This window comes from Battus philenor, unplaced genomic scaffold (genome assembly GCF_028537555.1).
Source record: "Battus philenor isolate CCGP_79_NKW_IND1 unplaced genomic scaffold, ilBatPhil1.0.hap1 SCAF_8, whole genome shotgun sequence".
NCBI lineage: Eukaryota > Metazoa > Arthropoda > Insecta > Lepidoptera > Papilionidae > Battus > Battus philenor.
Genome location: NW_027181748.1, coordinates 14,076,045 through 14,094,021, shown reverse-complemented (window position 1 = coordinate 14,094,021; position 17,977 = coordinate 14,076,045). Strand labels below are relative to the sequence as shown.

General features: G+C 34.4%; 1 protein-coding gene across 1 annotated transcript; it reads left to right on the top strand.

Annotated features, from left to right (window-relative positions):
- Window positions 1–2,803: 2,803 nt before the first annotated feature.
- mmm (missing minor mitochondria) lies at window positions 2,804–14,475 on the top strand. Its single transcript, XM_068775363.1, has 3 exons — window positions 2,804–2,948; window positions 10,770–10,916; window positions 11,213–14,475. The coding sequence occupies exons 1-3, from the start codon at window positions 2,804–2,806 to the stop codon at window positions 14,473–14,475; spliced, it is 3,555 nt and encodes a 1,184-aa protein (XP_068631464.1).
- Window positions 14,476–17,977: the final 3,502 nt, after the last annotated feature.

Genomic DNA, 17,977 nt, shown 5'->3' with positions numbered 1-17,977 from the left:
TACAGATATATATATACACACACACATATATATATATATATATGTATATATTAAGTTACTCTTTGTAATGCATGCATCACCTGCCGGACCAGTATATATGTATATATATATATTTATATATAAATATATTAGAGTAGCCTTACAGTTCTATATTCTATATGACTACTAACTATAAATACGAAATTAATAAAATAAATAATAATCCAATTTGCTTTGAAACTCGTTAGTATGAAATAAGTTTGATTCTCTATTTGAAATGTAAAGCTCTTGCGTAAAGTATATTTCTAATTGCTTATGTTGGATAAAAAAACATGGTTTAAATATAAGGTTAATATAACAGTATCAAAGCGTGCAGTTATTGTATCTATGTGTAATTAATACCATCAAAAGCGACAGAAATATCGTTACAAAATTGTGTCCATATCTGTTCACTGCTTCGTACGGGATTGGACGTCATATACTCGTATACCAATACCTCGCTTTGCGTCGTTACGTTTTGCGTTCTTGCTCGATTATTACTAATTTTCACTGTGCGTATTTTCGAGGTTGCATTGTTTTGGATTCGAGTATTAATTTTTGTAAATACTCTTTTTATTTAAAAGATGGCAATACTTTTGTTTCTAATTGCGCCATACCTTCAAAACTCGGGAATTCCCTTTTTATCTAAAATCAACGCAATTTTAACACAGTTTCATTTAATTTTAAAATTAAGTTTGCAGTACGTAGTGTGTTGTGCTTTCTTTAAAGGTAATAATAAATTTATTTTAACTTTTACGTGTTGTTTCTAGTTACGAAAAAGGTAAATGTTTTTCTCATTAATTTTTTGGCAGATTTATATTATATTTCTTTATTAAATGTTTACTTTGTTTAATTTTATTTTTAAAAAGCAGTATTTTCATTACCCTGGAACCCATCTTCAATCTTTACATGGTTTGTAATAGGAAATCTTAATTCACTTTGCGTCGTGTTTTTTTTGGAACGTAACCACGACGTAAAGTGGCGTATGGATGTACATTTTTTCTAGTATTTGAAAAAACCACAAGTCGCTTTCATATACCTTTTAATATTATAGTAGCATATGTTGTATGCACTGTTTTAATAAATAATTAGTTACCTTAATATCACAAATAGTACTTCGCTGTGTAGTATGTAAGCTTTTGAAAGCCCGCAGTAACTGGAAACTTTCGTTTGGCTACGAAAGTTACCGCTATGTGGCAGCTCATTAGTGAAGTTATGAAGGCTTCTAGTCACAAACTGCAACGTTCACTGTTACACTCGGAACAGATAACAGGTTTATTAAATTTAAACATTTTTCACTTCGTTGGTTTAGTAACAAATAACCTAATAATATAGCGAGTGAAGATTTTTAATAAGGATTATCTATTACGAAATACATTACAATATCTCTGCTTATGTAAATACTTATTTAAAATATAACGTGAGATGCTTAATGAATAACTTGATAAAGATAAGAGTAAATGTTTGATTATTGGTCGTCAACATTTTTTAAACGTATTTCACATTTGATTCCACTCTGCTTTTCAAGATGTTATTGTTGTGGAGAAGAAGTAAGAGGAATTTTTTAAAAGGAATTTCGTTTATACTGCGTAACTAATTATAGATTTAAAAGATTTAAAGGAGTGCATGTATAGCTCTTTAGCTGTTAGTCGATCTAGGGTAAGAAAATTCCAAAAATGAATATGTTCATCATTTATTCCTATGTCCCCAAGATAGGGCAGAGGGCGTCCACAGTACGTCGCCATCCTGAACTGTCTTGAGCCTCGCGTTTTACTTCGCTCCGCGTCATTCCAACTGCCTTCACTTCTGCGGTGATCGTCCGCCTCCAGGTTAGCTTTTGGCGCCCACGTCTTCGCTTTTATTGAGGATTCCATTCTAGGGCTTGCCTCGGTATGTAATCAGGGTCTCTTCGGAGCGTGTGGCCTATCTAGTTCCACTTGCGGCGTTTGATCTGCTGGTCGATCGGCGTTTCCAGATGGAAGAGATTTTCTCAGGCCAGTATATACCGAGAATACGTCGAAGACAGTTGTTAACGAAGTCTTGGAGCCGACGCGTGATATCATTGGTAACCTTCCGCGTCTCGCATCCATAAAGCAACACGGTTTTCACATTGGACCGGAATATTTTGAACTTAACTCTCCTAGTCAGCTTCCGTGATTGCCATACAGAACGGAGCCGTACGAAGGCTGCCTTTGCCTTTGAGATTCTCGAAACGGTGTCCTCTTCGGTCCCTCCTGAAATGAATATATTACGAAACAATAAATAACATAGTTATAGTATAGTAAGGTCAACCGGCAAAGGTTTATAAATTTCAGACTCATTTTCAGCCGATGATAGCCCACTGCAAGGCAAATGTTTTCCCCGAAAATCGCCACGATGACCGGTCCTGCGCCGCCCATATTCAGCGACTTCACGCGACGTTAACGTCACGCCACGTTAACGTCACGTTCGGCTCACGGTTGCCACTCGAGAACCTTTCGACCCCAATGGCGATCGGTTGCAAATTTCAAATTACTACGTATTACAATCAATTCTGAGATTCTGTACTATCGTAAATTATTAGCTTCTGGCATTCCAGTAGAATAATTAGCATTTAACATATTCGAGAATAATCTTTTTATGGAGGGTAGTTGGAATTAGGTGCAAAAGTTTGAAAAGTTTTAGCTGAAAAAAAAACTACACATTCACCCTTATAAAGAGTTCACAATTATAACCAATCACCATACGTACGGATCTGAGACGTGGTCAACCACTTATAAAAAGGCTCAAGGTCACCCAGAGGGAAATGGAGAGCGTTATGCTTGGAGTTTCGCTGCGAGATCAAATCCGAAATGAGGAGTTCCACAGGAGAACCAAGATCACCGACGTAGCTCGTAGATTCGCCCGTCTGAAGTGGCAGTGGGCGTGGTACATCGCTCGTGCAGCCGATGGTCAATAACCCGAAGGTTCTCGAGGACTCTACCGCCGTTCGGCATTCACTAATAATTGAACCTTAATTATAATACTAAATCTATCAACAGCAAGCCAGGGTCTTATTGGTAATAATTAATATTAATAATTAAACATTTATTGCACACACAGTACTGAGTAACAGAACATACTAAATTATTGATTAGATAAAAGAAATAAAGAAGAGACATCAGAAATGAGAAAATCCGCAGAAGAACCAAGATCACCGACGTAGCTTGAATAATTGCACATCTGAAGTGACAGTGGGCGTGGTAAATCGTAGTCCAACCGATGGTCAATAGCCCAAAGGTTCTAGAGCGGCAATCACGAACCGGTAGACGCGGTGTGAGTACCTCACTAGTTGGACTGACTATGTCTTCAGTTGTGAGATGCGGATTGCGCAGGACCAGACGACGTTGCAATCTTTGAGGAAGGCCTATGCTCTGCAGTGGGCGTCTATGGCGCTGAAAAAAAGGAGAAGAAGAACCAATCACCCTCTATAACTTCTGCAAATTCTAAATTATACCTGTAGTAATATTGCTTCCAAAAACCGCCATATTTAAAAACTCCCGCGGGCGTTGTCATAACCGTTCACTGGTCTCGCTCACTCGCACGGCGTGCACTATACGCGCTCTTGCTTGCACCCTTGGTACACATCCAATGCGCAGCTCGCGTGCGCAGCCGTTTGTAGTTCTCTGAGAGTCTGTTTAAAAACTAGGGTTCGATGCGTAACCGCTCGTAGGCGAATTATTCATTTTCAAATTATTGTAATTGTTAAATTGTATTAAATAAACGTTTTTCCAAACCACATACCTTAAATCTGATATATATTCTTAAGTATACACCTAAAAGAATAATGTACATAATATTTCTCTTTGTAAAAATATTACATTACAAACAGGGTAGAAATGAGAAAATAAATTTTGCAAATCACAGCGCAGGTACGGATTTAAATTACGTTTATTTGTTTGCACAAATAATTTAATGTCAAGCCTTAGTTCTATGTAATATGAATTAATGTCCCTCGCTCGTGTACACCGACCCAGAGATAATTATTTACATTTATTTTTGTCGGTTGGAGCGTCTCGTATATTTCGTTTATTAAAAACACTTAGAGTTTATTACGAAACATCTCGTATATTTCTTTAGATAATGCCATAAAACGTATGTCTACAATGTGTTACCAGTAAAGATTTACGGCACTGAAACGTGATCCACTTCTTGCCTCTTTGGAAAACTCAAACACATAACTAGCTACAGAAATTAAATACGAAATATAATTAATTATATGAAAATCTGTAGAAGAAATAAAGTATACATATTGTCTTGTCTCATTTTTTGGCACATTGTGCCAATTGTGTTTCACTAAATTAAATATCATCTTTTCAGTCCACTGACGTCTATTGCAAGGCGTGGACCTACTCCAAAGATATCTAAGGGGAGACATACCACAACCACCACGCTTGGCATGCAGGTTGGCGAACGCAGTTTGGTATTATAGTAAGCAGAAAACGCTGCTGCCAATCTTCTGGAAACTTGCTTATGAGTGGTATTAATTATATAAGATATCCCGGGAGTAGAACTCGACACCTTCGCTCTAAAATTAAATATATTTTAATTAAACCTCCTGAAACAAGAAAATATTAACGTTAATCATTTTAAAACGAATAAAAACTGCCAATTTGAGTAAGTTCTACGAAATAGCGCGTACTACAAATTTTATTCGTAACGCGAAACTAAACTACTGCGTTATTGGACGATAATGATATAACATATATTCTTTTCCACTTATACAATAAATATATTTTTTATTTTATTTTATTTACTTTATTGGAGATAAACAGTAACAAAAGACAGGAAGAAATTACAAACTTAGAAGCTTAGAAATATAAAATTAGTTACAATTATTACCTTATAACTATCTCATTAAGAACATATAATGTTTTATAGTCAAACAATGACAAAAATAAAAACATTACTAAACTGGGATCAAATTAGCAAGTTAGCTATATATTCAACCTTTTAATGTTTTTATTACCACTGCTAATCATTCCCTCCTCTATATTTTAATTTTTATTGTAGATAATATTTCAATTATATTTCTGATTTGATTGTAGATAAATATTCAATGTTGCACATGTCTAATAAACATATATGCCAGTTTTTGAAAAAATACATATAATCATCGATAACAGTACGCAAGCATAAAATCAATAAGTATATGTCGTTGTATGTTCGTTTATAAATAAAATTGAAATCGCATTGAAAGCAAAACCGTGTTTGTTTTTCATTTGCTTACGGGTAGATCTAACACAAACAAATTGTAAGCCAGCCTACGGTTTAAATAAACTCCTATATGTGTACTAAACAAACTCATTTCGAAATTATGTAAATATATCAATAATGTTTGCATATCGCATGTTTATTCAATTTGAAACAGTAAGTATATGAGAAAGAAAATACAGGTAAGATTACTATATTAAATTAGATTATTAAAAAAATGTTATATGTTCAAGACCTGTTGTCGGGAGAATTTTCATAACTATCTAATAACATATTATGTATTTGGCATATATATATATATATATATATATATATATATATATATATATATATATATATATATATATATATATATATATATATATATATAACTAACCTTAGGTTGACTAGTAAAGAATGCCTAAAGGTTTTAAGTCTGCTTTTACGAAATCTGTAAAAAGGGTGATTAAATAAATAAATATTTTTAACTTAAATTTTTTATGTACTTTTTTCGTACGTACCTATTCAAGTACATTGGAAAGCATGACGCCCACTGCTGGGTGTAGGCCTTCTCATAGATTTGAAACTGTACCGGTCTTTCAACCACTTTATTCAGATCGTCTGTCCAATTTTCAAGTAGACATCTTACGCTAAAAATATTTATTTATTTTTAGCATATTTATGTCTTTTTTGTTTACATTTTTTAATGTAATTTTTATATTTTTAATACGCACTCAAGTACATTGGGACACATTGAAACCTTTGAATGCCTTTATAGAATAACTCAATCTAATTCTCATCATCATTATCATAATTTCAGTTGTAGGACGCCCACAGCTGGACGTAGACCTCCCTCACTGATTCCCAGTGCAACCGATCTTTCAACTAGTTTAATAAGATCGCCTGTCCAACTTGTAGGTAGAAATCTTACGCTAAAACATTTATTTATTTATGTGAACAAAAATATTTTTACCTTAATTATATATTTGTTGTTTATATTTTTTCTTCATGTTTTTTTATTTTTCCAATACGTATTTAAGTACATTGGGATACATCAAAACTATTAGATAATTCAATCTGATTCTCATCATCGTCATCATCAAATTTAGCTATAGGAAGCCCACTGATGGATGAAAGCCTGCCCCAGATAGATTTCCAATTCGACCGATCTTCTACGCATTTTAATAAGATCATCTGTCCAACTTGTATGACACCTTACACTGAACATGCCAGTCCACTTCAAAGTATAAGACACCAGTATCCATCCAAACTGGGTTTTAAGAGTTTTACTCACTTTATTTGACTTAGTATGTAAAAACACGTTAAGTTTAATGTTTTTAATCGACGCTTTAATATGAATAACATTCCAAGACATTATAATATATTGGTTGCATACTTCTACTTATGTCTACCTAAGACATACGCTGCGCTTGCTTGTACGAAGTGATCAAACAGCTTACCAAGCGTGTCAATAATCAGCACGAACTCTTGTGAAAGAAAGAAAAGGACCAATATTTAGCTACTTCCGCACATGCAGTGGTAGTCGTGCAATAAAGTGCACCGTTCGCCAGCCCGCTGATAAATGCGTATGCGGCAAACAATGCGAATCACACAACCGCCACCGCCAAATTACTCAACACGTGTCTCAAACACAAAGTCTGGCACTAATCGGTGTAACATAACTCCTAAAGATGCCCCGTGGAGGGGTGAAATATTGGTCCTTTTCTTACTTAGGATGGACTTCCGCGAGGTAACGCCTGATTCCATTAAATATCTTATGAAAAATCCGATTAGAATTTCGACCAAATTTCACTCTTCGGGTTTTCACGACAAGAGGTATAATCGTATAATTTTTGTTTAAAACTACAATATTTGACTTCGTCCATCTTCACATTTATACGCTTTTAGAACAAAAAATGTGTTCATGTGTATTGTTGTGCTTTTCTAACTATTCTCGTCGTCTTTCACTCTTAAAGGCACATAATTCTTTTTCGGCCAGTGATAAAACTAGACAACCTTTGGATAGAGTTATTCCATTAATTTTCAAAAAACGAATGCTTTTGGCTCGTTAATATTTATAGCTTTACTAGGTGTGAAGACGTCAACTATTTAGTCCAGGTTCACTATAATACGATTATGGTATCTCCTGCCTGTCGTAAAACTAGATTAAAAGGGCGAGTCGGGTTAGTGAACGTTGAGGGAGTGGGTCTTCATTGTCTACTTAACACGGTAACTGCGGCACTATTTGCACGCGAGTTTCGGCTTGTACGCTGTGAGGTCATATAGGCTCTAAGAGAACTTTTTTCATTGCAACGTGAACTCATATTTATCCACAGACACTATCTGTTTAAATCAACTGTTCAATACGTAGCACATTAAAATATCATTAGAAATAAATAAGTGGAATATTCATCTCTTTTTAATTCAAGGTAATCATCGAGATATTGCTGCCGGAGTGAGGGAGAGAACGCTAATTTTCTCTACGCACATGATGTAAGTTAAGCGGAGGTCCATATGACAATGTGCATAAACAACCGTATTGCGAGTTGCTGCAGCACAGCGAGGATGCCATGCCAGGTCCACGTTCCTTCTGGGATGTGTTTTGGCAGAGTCCTGAGTTTCATGAGCCCCTTCAAAGGTAAGAGGCAAGATCACTGAGGGAAGAAGAAGGTGGTATAAAATGGAATTCCAGAGAGCAGGATATCGTGCGCGTATCCAGAAGATTCCTTATCTAATAAAAAAGACAAAATTATTTTTTGAATAATAAATAGAATATATGCAAAATAGATGAAAGGTGAAAAAGTAATATCCTCTGAAGATGAGAGAACAAGTAGTATAAAAGCAGTTGAACATGATAGAATAAAGAGAAGGAATTGTAGAAAATACGAAACGAAAGTGTCTGTAATATGGAAATCTCTGACCTAATAGAAAGGTCGAGAAGAAATAGAAAAAGGTCGAGAGGAGAAGGAACATCGTTCTTGGAAGATAAGAGAACAAGTAGAACGTTACCATCTCTTATAGAACTTAATAAAAACAGAAAAATCCGCAGGTGTTGGCAGAATAATATTAAAGCACAGCTTAAGCACAGGTAAGCTCCAATCTAAGTACTATTTATGTCCATTAAGGGATCGTATGTCGACGTCCATTAGCTAATTGCTGTAGCTCCGCGGCTCGCGTAATGATCCATCTATCTTGTACTTTATTGCGCCTACGGTAAACTCATTTGTTTGGAGGTTATTTACTAAGTAATTTATTTAATGTTTTACGTCAAATCGTAAACTTAGTGGAAGCTTATTTATAACATTTACAATATAGAGATACACATGATTGTATTTAAAGGGCTTGTTGTATCATCACCCACTATTTCAGCTAGTCCACTGCTGATCTTTGGGCCACTCTATAGATTTCTAATAGGATCGTTTTTCGACGACTCTAACAATGTCATATGTACCTTGTTATATGATAGTTTCAGAATATAAGTTAGTTTTACATATAGATGACCTACAGGTACTCTGTGATCAATAAGTAAGGATGAAATTGTCATTCAAACTCAGGGTATTACGAAGGAATGTATTTTTCTATTAGGTTAGTAGAATTGTCTATAATATTTGTCAATCGTCTGTTTGTCCAAACTTAGAATATCAAACGTGTTAAGTCTTGATTGGTACCCAAATCGCTAATTTATTTGGAAACAAGACCATCAAAATCTCCACTGAAATCATTTCGCAACTATCATATTTGCCTGATTTAGTTCTGTGTGACTTTTGCCTATTAAACAAACTCAAAAGACCAATGCAGGGACGCCGTTTTGACACGATTATGTAGATGAAAATTAAATCGAAGAAGGCATTGAAGGCTTTACCAGAAAAAGAATATTACGATTGTTTCGAAGACTGGAAAAAACGTTGGCAAATGTGCATCTAACCGGACGGGGATTACTTTGAAGCTTATGAAATTGATTTGGAAGAAAAAATAAAGAATTTTCGTTTCATAAAAAAAATCGCTTTACATTATGATCACAGTATTATATCATAATTACATTACACGAGTCAGGATATTTAAACATTTTGATATTTCAATGGAAATTTAAAACAATTAAATTAGATTTTATAGAAAAACTTTAATTTTAGTTAACATGAAATTAAACGTAGCTGTCGTAAATGATTACTGTAAGAAAATCGTTAGGGGCAAACATATTTTCATTGTTATCTTAATAAAATGGTTTTAGAGAGTTTCCATGACTAATTTGATAAGATGATCTTTGTAAGCAACTTTCCAAAAAGGGTAACAATCTTCAGTAATGAGGTAAAAGACGCAAGGAGGAGGAATATCATCATAAAATAATTTCACGTTTAATAGTTTAATTAATAAACATTCAGAGGGTTAATTTTAACTCATAATTTTACAACTTAAAGTAAAAATAAATATATAAACAAAACGGTAAAATAATAATAAGAATAACTTGGTTTAACAATAACATGTCACTTTAATGTTTGAAATAAAATCACAAATAGTCGACAGTAACTATTATTATTTACTAGCTCTGCCCGTGACTTCATCTATGTTGAACTTAAAAATAATATTTAGTTCATTCAGGTTAAAACTTTTTTTTAAATAAAATTAGCCTTAGTTACTCCTTAGTAAATTAGGTACCTGCCAGTATACGTCCGATTAAAATCGGTTCAGCCATTTCAGAAGAAAAAAAATCGGTTTCTGTACCATGTATATGTTTATATGAATGTACTAAAAAGCGGACATTTTAATATTACAAACAGATATTTTACTTATATTTATTTGTATAGATTTATGAAAGTAGTTTAAGCTGTCAGTTTATTCACGATATTTTCATACCAATTAAAAGCTAATTAATATATTTTAAAATTCATAGAACTCTTCCTGGATAGAATGCTATTAATTCTGAATAAATTCTGTTTAATCGAAGTTGATATAGTAACGGAGTCAATACGTCGTTTTTCTATGAACGCGCATGCGTACAATGGATTAGAAAAAAAAACTATTTACAACGGTTAAGCTTTCTAGGAGTTGTTGTTTATATTTCTTTATGTCTATCAATCCATAAGTTTGCTCTGTGACAAGTTTTAGAATCTATCTAGAGTTATTCCTGGTTTGTTTTCTTAAGTGTTTTCTTCCACAAGGTGTCGTATAATATAAAGTTTTTAATAAATTCTCCTTTTTTATAATTCAAACAAAACATTTCATTTCAAATAAAGGTTTCGTAAAAAAATTAACAGTTAAGATTTTTTGTAATAAGTTTATGCAAAAGACATTAAATAGTAATAGTATAGTAATTGTGACGTTTCGTTTACGATATTAAATTTAAAATTTGCATCAAATATCTAAATTAGAATTTTTAAACGAACTATTAACTATTGTGAAATATTGTAAATAATAAAAACTAAAGATGATACGAAAATGAAAACACTATAACACTTCAAGATTCTAGAAACATAATTTTTATCAGTGATTTTTGATATAGGTGAATCGAAAAAACTTAACCATTGTTTTAAAATTTGTTGCAGCAAAAATCATGTTTACTACAAGGCTGAGTTTTTCCGGAAGCGACTATGAAAGTGAAAGTATGGAAAAAGACAAGACGAGCAAATCTTCTTCATCCAATTCTAGTTCTGATGAAGAAACATTGCCAAAATCAATGGATCAAAACCAAGGTAATAACTCAAAATAAATTACGTGTAAGAGCTTGTTACACAAGGTTAAAAAAAATATTAAAATAATTTACGAAGTAACCATTGCACCTTTTCAAATAAAAAAAAAATAAGTTTCTTATTATATAGATTTTAGTTTTACCGAAGATATCATTCTTGACACTTCATAGTGAAACTCTTAAATAGTTTAACCTTTTTCATATTTCTTGTGCACAATTTTTATGAAACAAAATTACGTCATTCACAGTGTCATAACTACTTAACGTATAAGGATTAATGTTATTTATCTGTAATTACAGAAAGTAGTTTTGGAACAAAAATGACCCAACCACAGCCAAGAAGAAAACGTTTTATCCCTAAATATGACGTAGAAGGTGTAGGACGTGTTATATTAGGAGAAGAGACGCAAATACAAATTGAGATGGTTGTAGGCATGCATGTTAATGCTCAGTACCCTTGGAAATTAGTTAGCAAAGAGAAAATATTGGAAAGCATAAATGTGGGCGGCGAACTTTCAGAATTTTTTCCATTAAAACAGGACTTGGAAACGTACAAAGATGAAGAAGTTCTAATGGGATACATTGCAGATGAATCAAAAGACGTTGATGAATTTTACATTTGTTTAACGCAAGAGGCAAGGGAGCATTGTAAACAACAGTCTGAAAGATTCATACGAAGACAAGAAAAAAAATTAGAAAAAGCGATTCAGAAAAAACCAAGACCTTGGAAAAGTTTTGGCAGTGAAGCAGAAATAAACGAACAATTCCCTGTAAATACTAGATCACTTATAGAAATAGAAGTAAAGTCAAAATATCTTGAGAAATATCAACCAAAAGGTTTCAAAGTTCGCGATACTAACTCTGTGAGAGATGGGTACACTGAATTAACTCCATATCGACAGAAATATAATAACGTATTTTGTCGACGAGTAGACTGTGCAAGCCAAGCAGCTACTCAAAAGGTTAATAGAGAAGCACAAACGTATTTGAGATATCCCCAAAATATATGGACGCAAACTACAGTAGATGCCATTGGTAAAAATGAAGGTGAAGAAGGTGGTGGCGATACTGCTGAAAATAAAAAAACTGACCAGGAAAGTTCTGACGAAGAAGCGGAGACTGAAGCAAAGCCTTCGGACGAGGCCGAGTTAACGTATTATAAAAATGCAATGAAAAGAATGCGTCGACCTTCCTATATTAAATCACTAAACAATTTCATGGTAACAAGAGAACCCGAAATGGAATCAATAGTAGAGTTAAACACCGTAATGGATATGTATCGTAATGATTATCCATATTTAATGACAGAAAAATCGATTGAAACATTTGATTCGATGTCATTTGAAGAGTACGTCTGTTTTACAGATGTTCGTGGAAAAGATAAATATATTTCATCTGCCGTATTTCATCCCATGTGGACAGGTATTGTAGCCATTTGCTATTCCGACGGAAACCCGGCGATAATGAAAACTTTAAGCTCTCGACCTGATCCTATTCAGAGAGCTATATACGGACTTAATCCTGTAATGATATGGAGCCATATCGACAGCTTACGACCAAAACTTTATTTAGAGTCACCTCGAGAAGTGAAAGTACTTTCATTTTGTCCATTTGATGAGAATTTATTGATTGGCGGTTGTATTAATGGACAAATTGTAGTTTGGGATCTTACTAACAAATTGTTAAACGTTGAATCTATTCCTGTATTAAGCGAAACTAGAGAAAAGTATCGTATAGCTATGATGTCGCATATGGATTGGATGAAAAATATACATGACAACGCTATTGTAGAAGCAACTGCTTTGAGCCTCTTGCTCACAAGTCATTACGCCGCTATAACCGCAATTAATTGGTTATCACCTAATTTCATGACATCTCCAACAGGAAAAGTTACACTAGCGCCCGAAGAAAAAAAATCTCTCATGCTGTTTACAGGATCTGAAGATGGAAACATATTAATTTGGAACCTTTCTATAGATAGTGTCACAGTTTTAGAAACGAAAAAGGTAAAGAAATCAAAGAGAGTGCCAAAAAGACCTTCTGGATTATTAGTAGATGTATCACCTTATAAAGTTTTAGATCGTAATTTACAGCCCAATTTCAAAATTTTGTTGGGCAAAGTTGGTCAACCGGAAACGTTACCAGTACAAAGATTTGCAATAAAACCTCCAGTAATAAATTATATATATACACCAAAGCATCTAGGTGATGGAAGAAAGTATTATAAACCTGAAATAGTACCACAAAATGAAAACGAAATATCAAGAATTATCTATTGTGGTTCACAACAAGGAGAATTAGCGAGAGTGACGTGGGAAGGCCACGAATTCAATACGGGTGAAATCGTTAATTCAGAATACTGTGAAACATCTTATAGATGCTTTATACACGACGGCATAATTACAAGTGTACAAATAAATCCAATGCTCACTGATTTGACACTGACTGTCGGGGGTAAGATTTTTGCAATATGGTCGAATGAGCTAGAAGGGAGACCATTACTTTGGAAGAAACGTCCTTCCCGCTTAACCGATGCAACTTGGTCGTTATATAAGCCAAGTGTTATGTTTGTTGCAACATCAGATGGCGATTTGGAAACCTGGGACCTTTTACTAAGAAGCGACAAGCCCATTGCAGTACAAACGCTATCCGGTACTATGTTAACAAGTGTATCTTTACATTCTCTTCGTTTAAAAAAAAATATAGGCGGCGTAAGTGATGTCAATGGCTCCTTCAGGACATTCCTTATACCTCCAATATTCATGGTCGAGAATGAATCATATAAACCACGTTTGGAAACCATGATAAAACGGGAAGTACAAGTTATGCAATCATTTATTACTTGGCAAAACAAATTAATAAAAGACAATCCTCAAATCCTGCTAGAATTAAGACGGAAAGAAGGTGCCCTTTTAGCTGAAAAAGAAGAAGAGAAACGAAGACTACGAGAAGAAGAAGAAAGAAGGCAAGAAGAGGAAGCTGAAGCTTTGCGGCAACAAAAACTTAGAGTTATTGGTCCTGCGGAAAGGTGGCAGATGATAATTCAAAAGTTAATAGAAATGACTATAGCTATTAAGAAGAGGATTAATAGAGCAGAATTGATAGAACATGAGAAACCATTAAGGGAATTAGAGGCACAGCGACTAGAAAAAGAAAGAAGAATGCTTGATATTATGAAAAATCAAAAAAGTATTTTTAATGATACTGTAGCAATTCTTTTCCCTGAAGCAATAAAAAAAGAAGCAAAAGTTAAAAGAAGTTTGTTATCTGTAGATAGAACACACTTAAAGCAGGAGTATCTAGAAGAATACCAATATTTGAAAGATTCTTCTTTGAAAATGGTTCGAGAAAATCCTTACACAGTTCCATTTTCATGGGAAGCTACGATATCTGAAGGTAAAGAAAGAAGACAAGCATTAAACCCTTATGACGATTTTATTAAAATGCACAAATCGAGGATTGAAGAAGAAGATCATCGCGTAGGATCAACAATAAAAACGGAAGTTCCAAACGTAGAAATGGATATCGTTGAAGAAGAGGTAACAGAAGAAAACGTACCCTAGGTACAACAATGTTAGTTGTACATTACTTTCGTAATTTATTTATTAATAGAAATATCTAATTCATTAATACTTGTTTTACATACTAAATGCTATACTAATTTGTTTTGTCGTCTTTCTTTTAATTTTCCTTACTATAGAATTGCCAGTGATTTTTTTTGTTGCTCGAAGTTGTCTGGTTTTATTTATGTCAGTGAAACTGTTCCAATTTTAACTAATTGGTTCACAGTCCTTACACACCCCTATTGTGTAGAACGCCCAGTTCCATAATGTAAATGTATGTGGACCTTTATAAAAAAAAATTTTCCATGCATTCTGATGTTTATGCTAAAAGTTGGATAATTTCGCTTACCTGCAATGAAATAGAAACACATATTACATTGACTAACACATATATGCACTAATATACTCACATACAAAGCGTTTTTAATATACTATGATTTAAAAAGTGACATACGTAATGTCTTAGTTGTAAAAGATAGAAAACCCCACCAACTAATTTATAAGCAAAACTGATTATTAAAATAACATATACACAAAATTAAATTTTAAGTAACTTGGTACCTGATTTTATATATACAAAACACATGTTATTATTAATATTATATACATATATATATATATATATATATATATAAATATATATAAGTAGTGTCTTTTATATATATATATATATATATATATATATATATACATATGTACACATATTTACAATATGTGCGGTTATTAATCAAGTTAACATCAAATTTAAGCAGCATTATACATCGGAATTGCAACGAAATTCATAGACAAACTGGACAGAACACCTACAACTGCACATAGGCCTGGCACATGAATATCCAAGCGACTGATTAAAAGTGGTCTGTATACAGCGTCTTCCGGCGAATATATCTAGATCTTCTTTCTAACTTGTGGGTGAACGTCCTTCTCTGCGCTTGCCATTCTAGCCTCTATACTCATAATGCCCCGGCGGTCATTTATCCTGCGCGTAATGTGGCCTAATTAAGCTTTTTTTATTACGGATTTTCACTGCCTAAAAGGCATTTGCAGAAATTGTATGTTCAAAAATTACCTTTGCGGGGTTGTGTTATATATTCGTTTGTTTAGGCATCTTATGCTTAAGTTTAACTTGTAGGGAAATCATCAGTACGACCTTCTCCATGGCCCGTAAAGCAACTGTGAGGTTCAACAACCACTGAAGCCAGAATTAAGTTAATTAAAGTCAATTTAAGTAGTGTCTTTTTTTTTTAATGTAGACCTGGATCTTTTCAAATTAAAAACTATTTATTTGACACATTAATAAATAACTAAACGTTTAAGACTCTTGTTATTTTGATGTACATGACTTTCTAAGTAAGAAAAGGACCAATATTTAGCCACTTCCGCACATGCAGTGGTATTTGTGCAATAAAGTGCATCGCCCGCCAGCCCGCTGATAAACACAACCGCCACCGCCAAATTACTCAACACGTGTTTCATCCCTCCACGGGGCATCTTCAGGAATTATGTTACACCGATTAGTGCCAAACACAGAGTCATGACTTTCTGAAACAACTTCGTGATATGTTTCAAAAGTAAGTGAGCAACAAGAATTAAGGCTCAACTAAATGGAACGTAGGCAGAAGAGACAAATAAAAGACTGACACAGGTTAAGTTTAAAAGGTGAAAAAGGTTCGCACTAAGTTAAAATTAACGTTTCATTATAAAATTATAATTGAAAATCTCTGGTATTTCAAACGATAACTCTAAAAATAACAAAATTTCACTTCAAGAATCTACTTATATTATAAAACGCATTGCTTACACAGGATGATTGATTAGAGGAATAAATTCTTTAAAAAGGTAAATGTATGCTTCGTTTGCAGTCTGTTTATGTATAACATAAGTCTCTTGCCGCTTCCAATCGATCCTATCAGAAATCTCAGGGATATAATCTCATGTGCGTTTTGTCATTCTCTCCGCCATCTCTTTCTTGCATACTTTATCAATTATCATCTAGCTACTGCATTTGAGGTTATTACGCCATTATAAATGTATTAAATATAATTATTGTTTTGACTATACCTGGTGATAGATCTCAGTATAAAGTGTAATAATTTTAAATAAGGTAGTTTAATTTTTTTTAAATAGCAACACTACTCGACTCCGTCACTCTTTTGTGACAACTTCCAGTAAAAGGATTGAGAGTGGTGGGGTTGAAACAGCGTTTTGATTATCGAGTCGGGAGCTCGGTCACTTGTTCGATAACCATCGAAGTGATAAGTTGTCTAGTGGAAACTATGCTAGTTGGCCTATAAGAGTAATAAAAGTGAAATAAAAGTATTTACTGTGCTGTGAATTGGAGTCTTTCTGATAAAAGTATCTATAACGTTTAGTTTATAATGATAGTATATAAAAAGATAAGTAAAGAAAAAAACTAATAATTTTAATTAGGCTTTGCATGTTAGAAATAACTAAGAATGGATATTATGACTTAATAAAAGGTTGTCAAATATCTCCCTTCCGCCTTTTTGTCTTTTGAATTTCGCGGCTATGTACAAAGCGCTACAGAGCTCGTATCTGGCAATACTATACATAATTTGAAAGGTCTTGACATAACCTACTAAACGACGCTATGCATAATTAGTTTGGATATTGCGTTCAACAGTTATTATAACAGAAATTCGCGCTATTTTAAAGTTTTCCTTCGTTTAAGGCAAATCCGCTAGAGAAACGTTCCGTGAGATTAATGGTGTTTTGGGGGATGGTACTCTATCACTTCGAACTGCGGAGGAATGGTTACGACGATTCAGAGCCGGCGAAAACGACACCATGGATAAGCCAGCCGGCGGAAGACCTGTGACGACAAATACCGATCAAATCATGGACTACATCGAGTTAGACCGGCATATGGCATCTCGTGACATCGCCCAGGAGATGGGAGTTAGTCACCAAACCATTTTAAACCATCTGCAGAAGGCTGGATACAAAAAAGCTTGATGTTTGGGTCCCGCATGATTTGACGCAAAAAAGCCTTCTGGACCGAATCAACGCCTGCGATATGCTGCTAAAACGGAACGAACTCGACCCATTCTTAAAGCGGATGGTGACTGGCGACGAAAAATGGATCACATACGACAATATCAAGCGAAAACGGTCGTGGTCGAAGGCCGGTGAATCGTCCCAAACAGTGGCCAAGCCGGGATTGACGGCCAGGAAGGTTTTGCTGTGTGTTTGGTGGGATTGGGAGGGAATCATCCACTATGAGCTGCTCCCATATGGCCAGACGCTTAATTCTACCATCTACTGCGAACAACTGGATCGCTTGAAGCAAGCGATCGACCTGAAGCGTCCAGAATTGGCCAACAGAAAGGGTGTAGTGTTCCACCAGGACAACGCCAGACCACACACTTCGTTGATGACTCGTCAGAAGCTACGGGAGCTCGGATGGGAGGTTTTATCACATCCACCATATAGCCCGGACATAGCGCCAAGTGATTACAACCTGTTCCTGTCCATGACGAAC

What these genes read in the sequence shown, in the direction of transcription:
- mmm (XM_068775363.1), top strand. Translation starts at nt 2,804, where the DNA reads ATGGAGAGCGTTATGCTTGGAGTTTCGCTGCGAGATCAAATCCGAAAT. An exon ending in CATCGCTCGTGCAGCCGATG is followed by an intron (nt 2,949 to 10,769) that starts GTCAATAACCCG and finishes AATTTGTTGCAG; the next exon opens with CAAAAATCATGTTTACTACA. An exon ending in ATCAATGGATCAAAACCAAG is followed by an intron (nt 10,917 to 11,212) that starts GTAATAACTCAA and finishes CTGTAATTACAG; the next exon opens with AAAGTAGTTTTGGAACAAAA.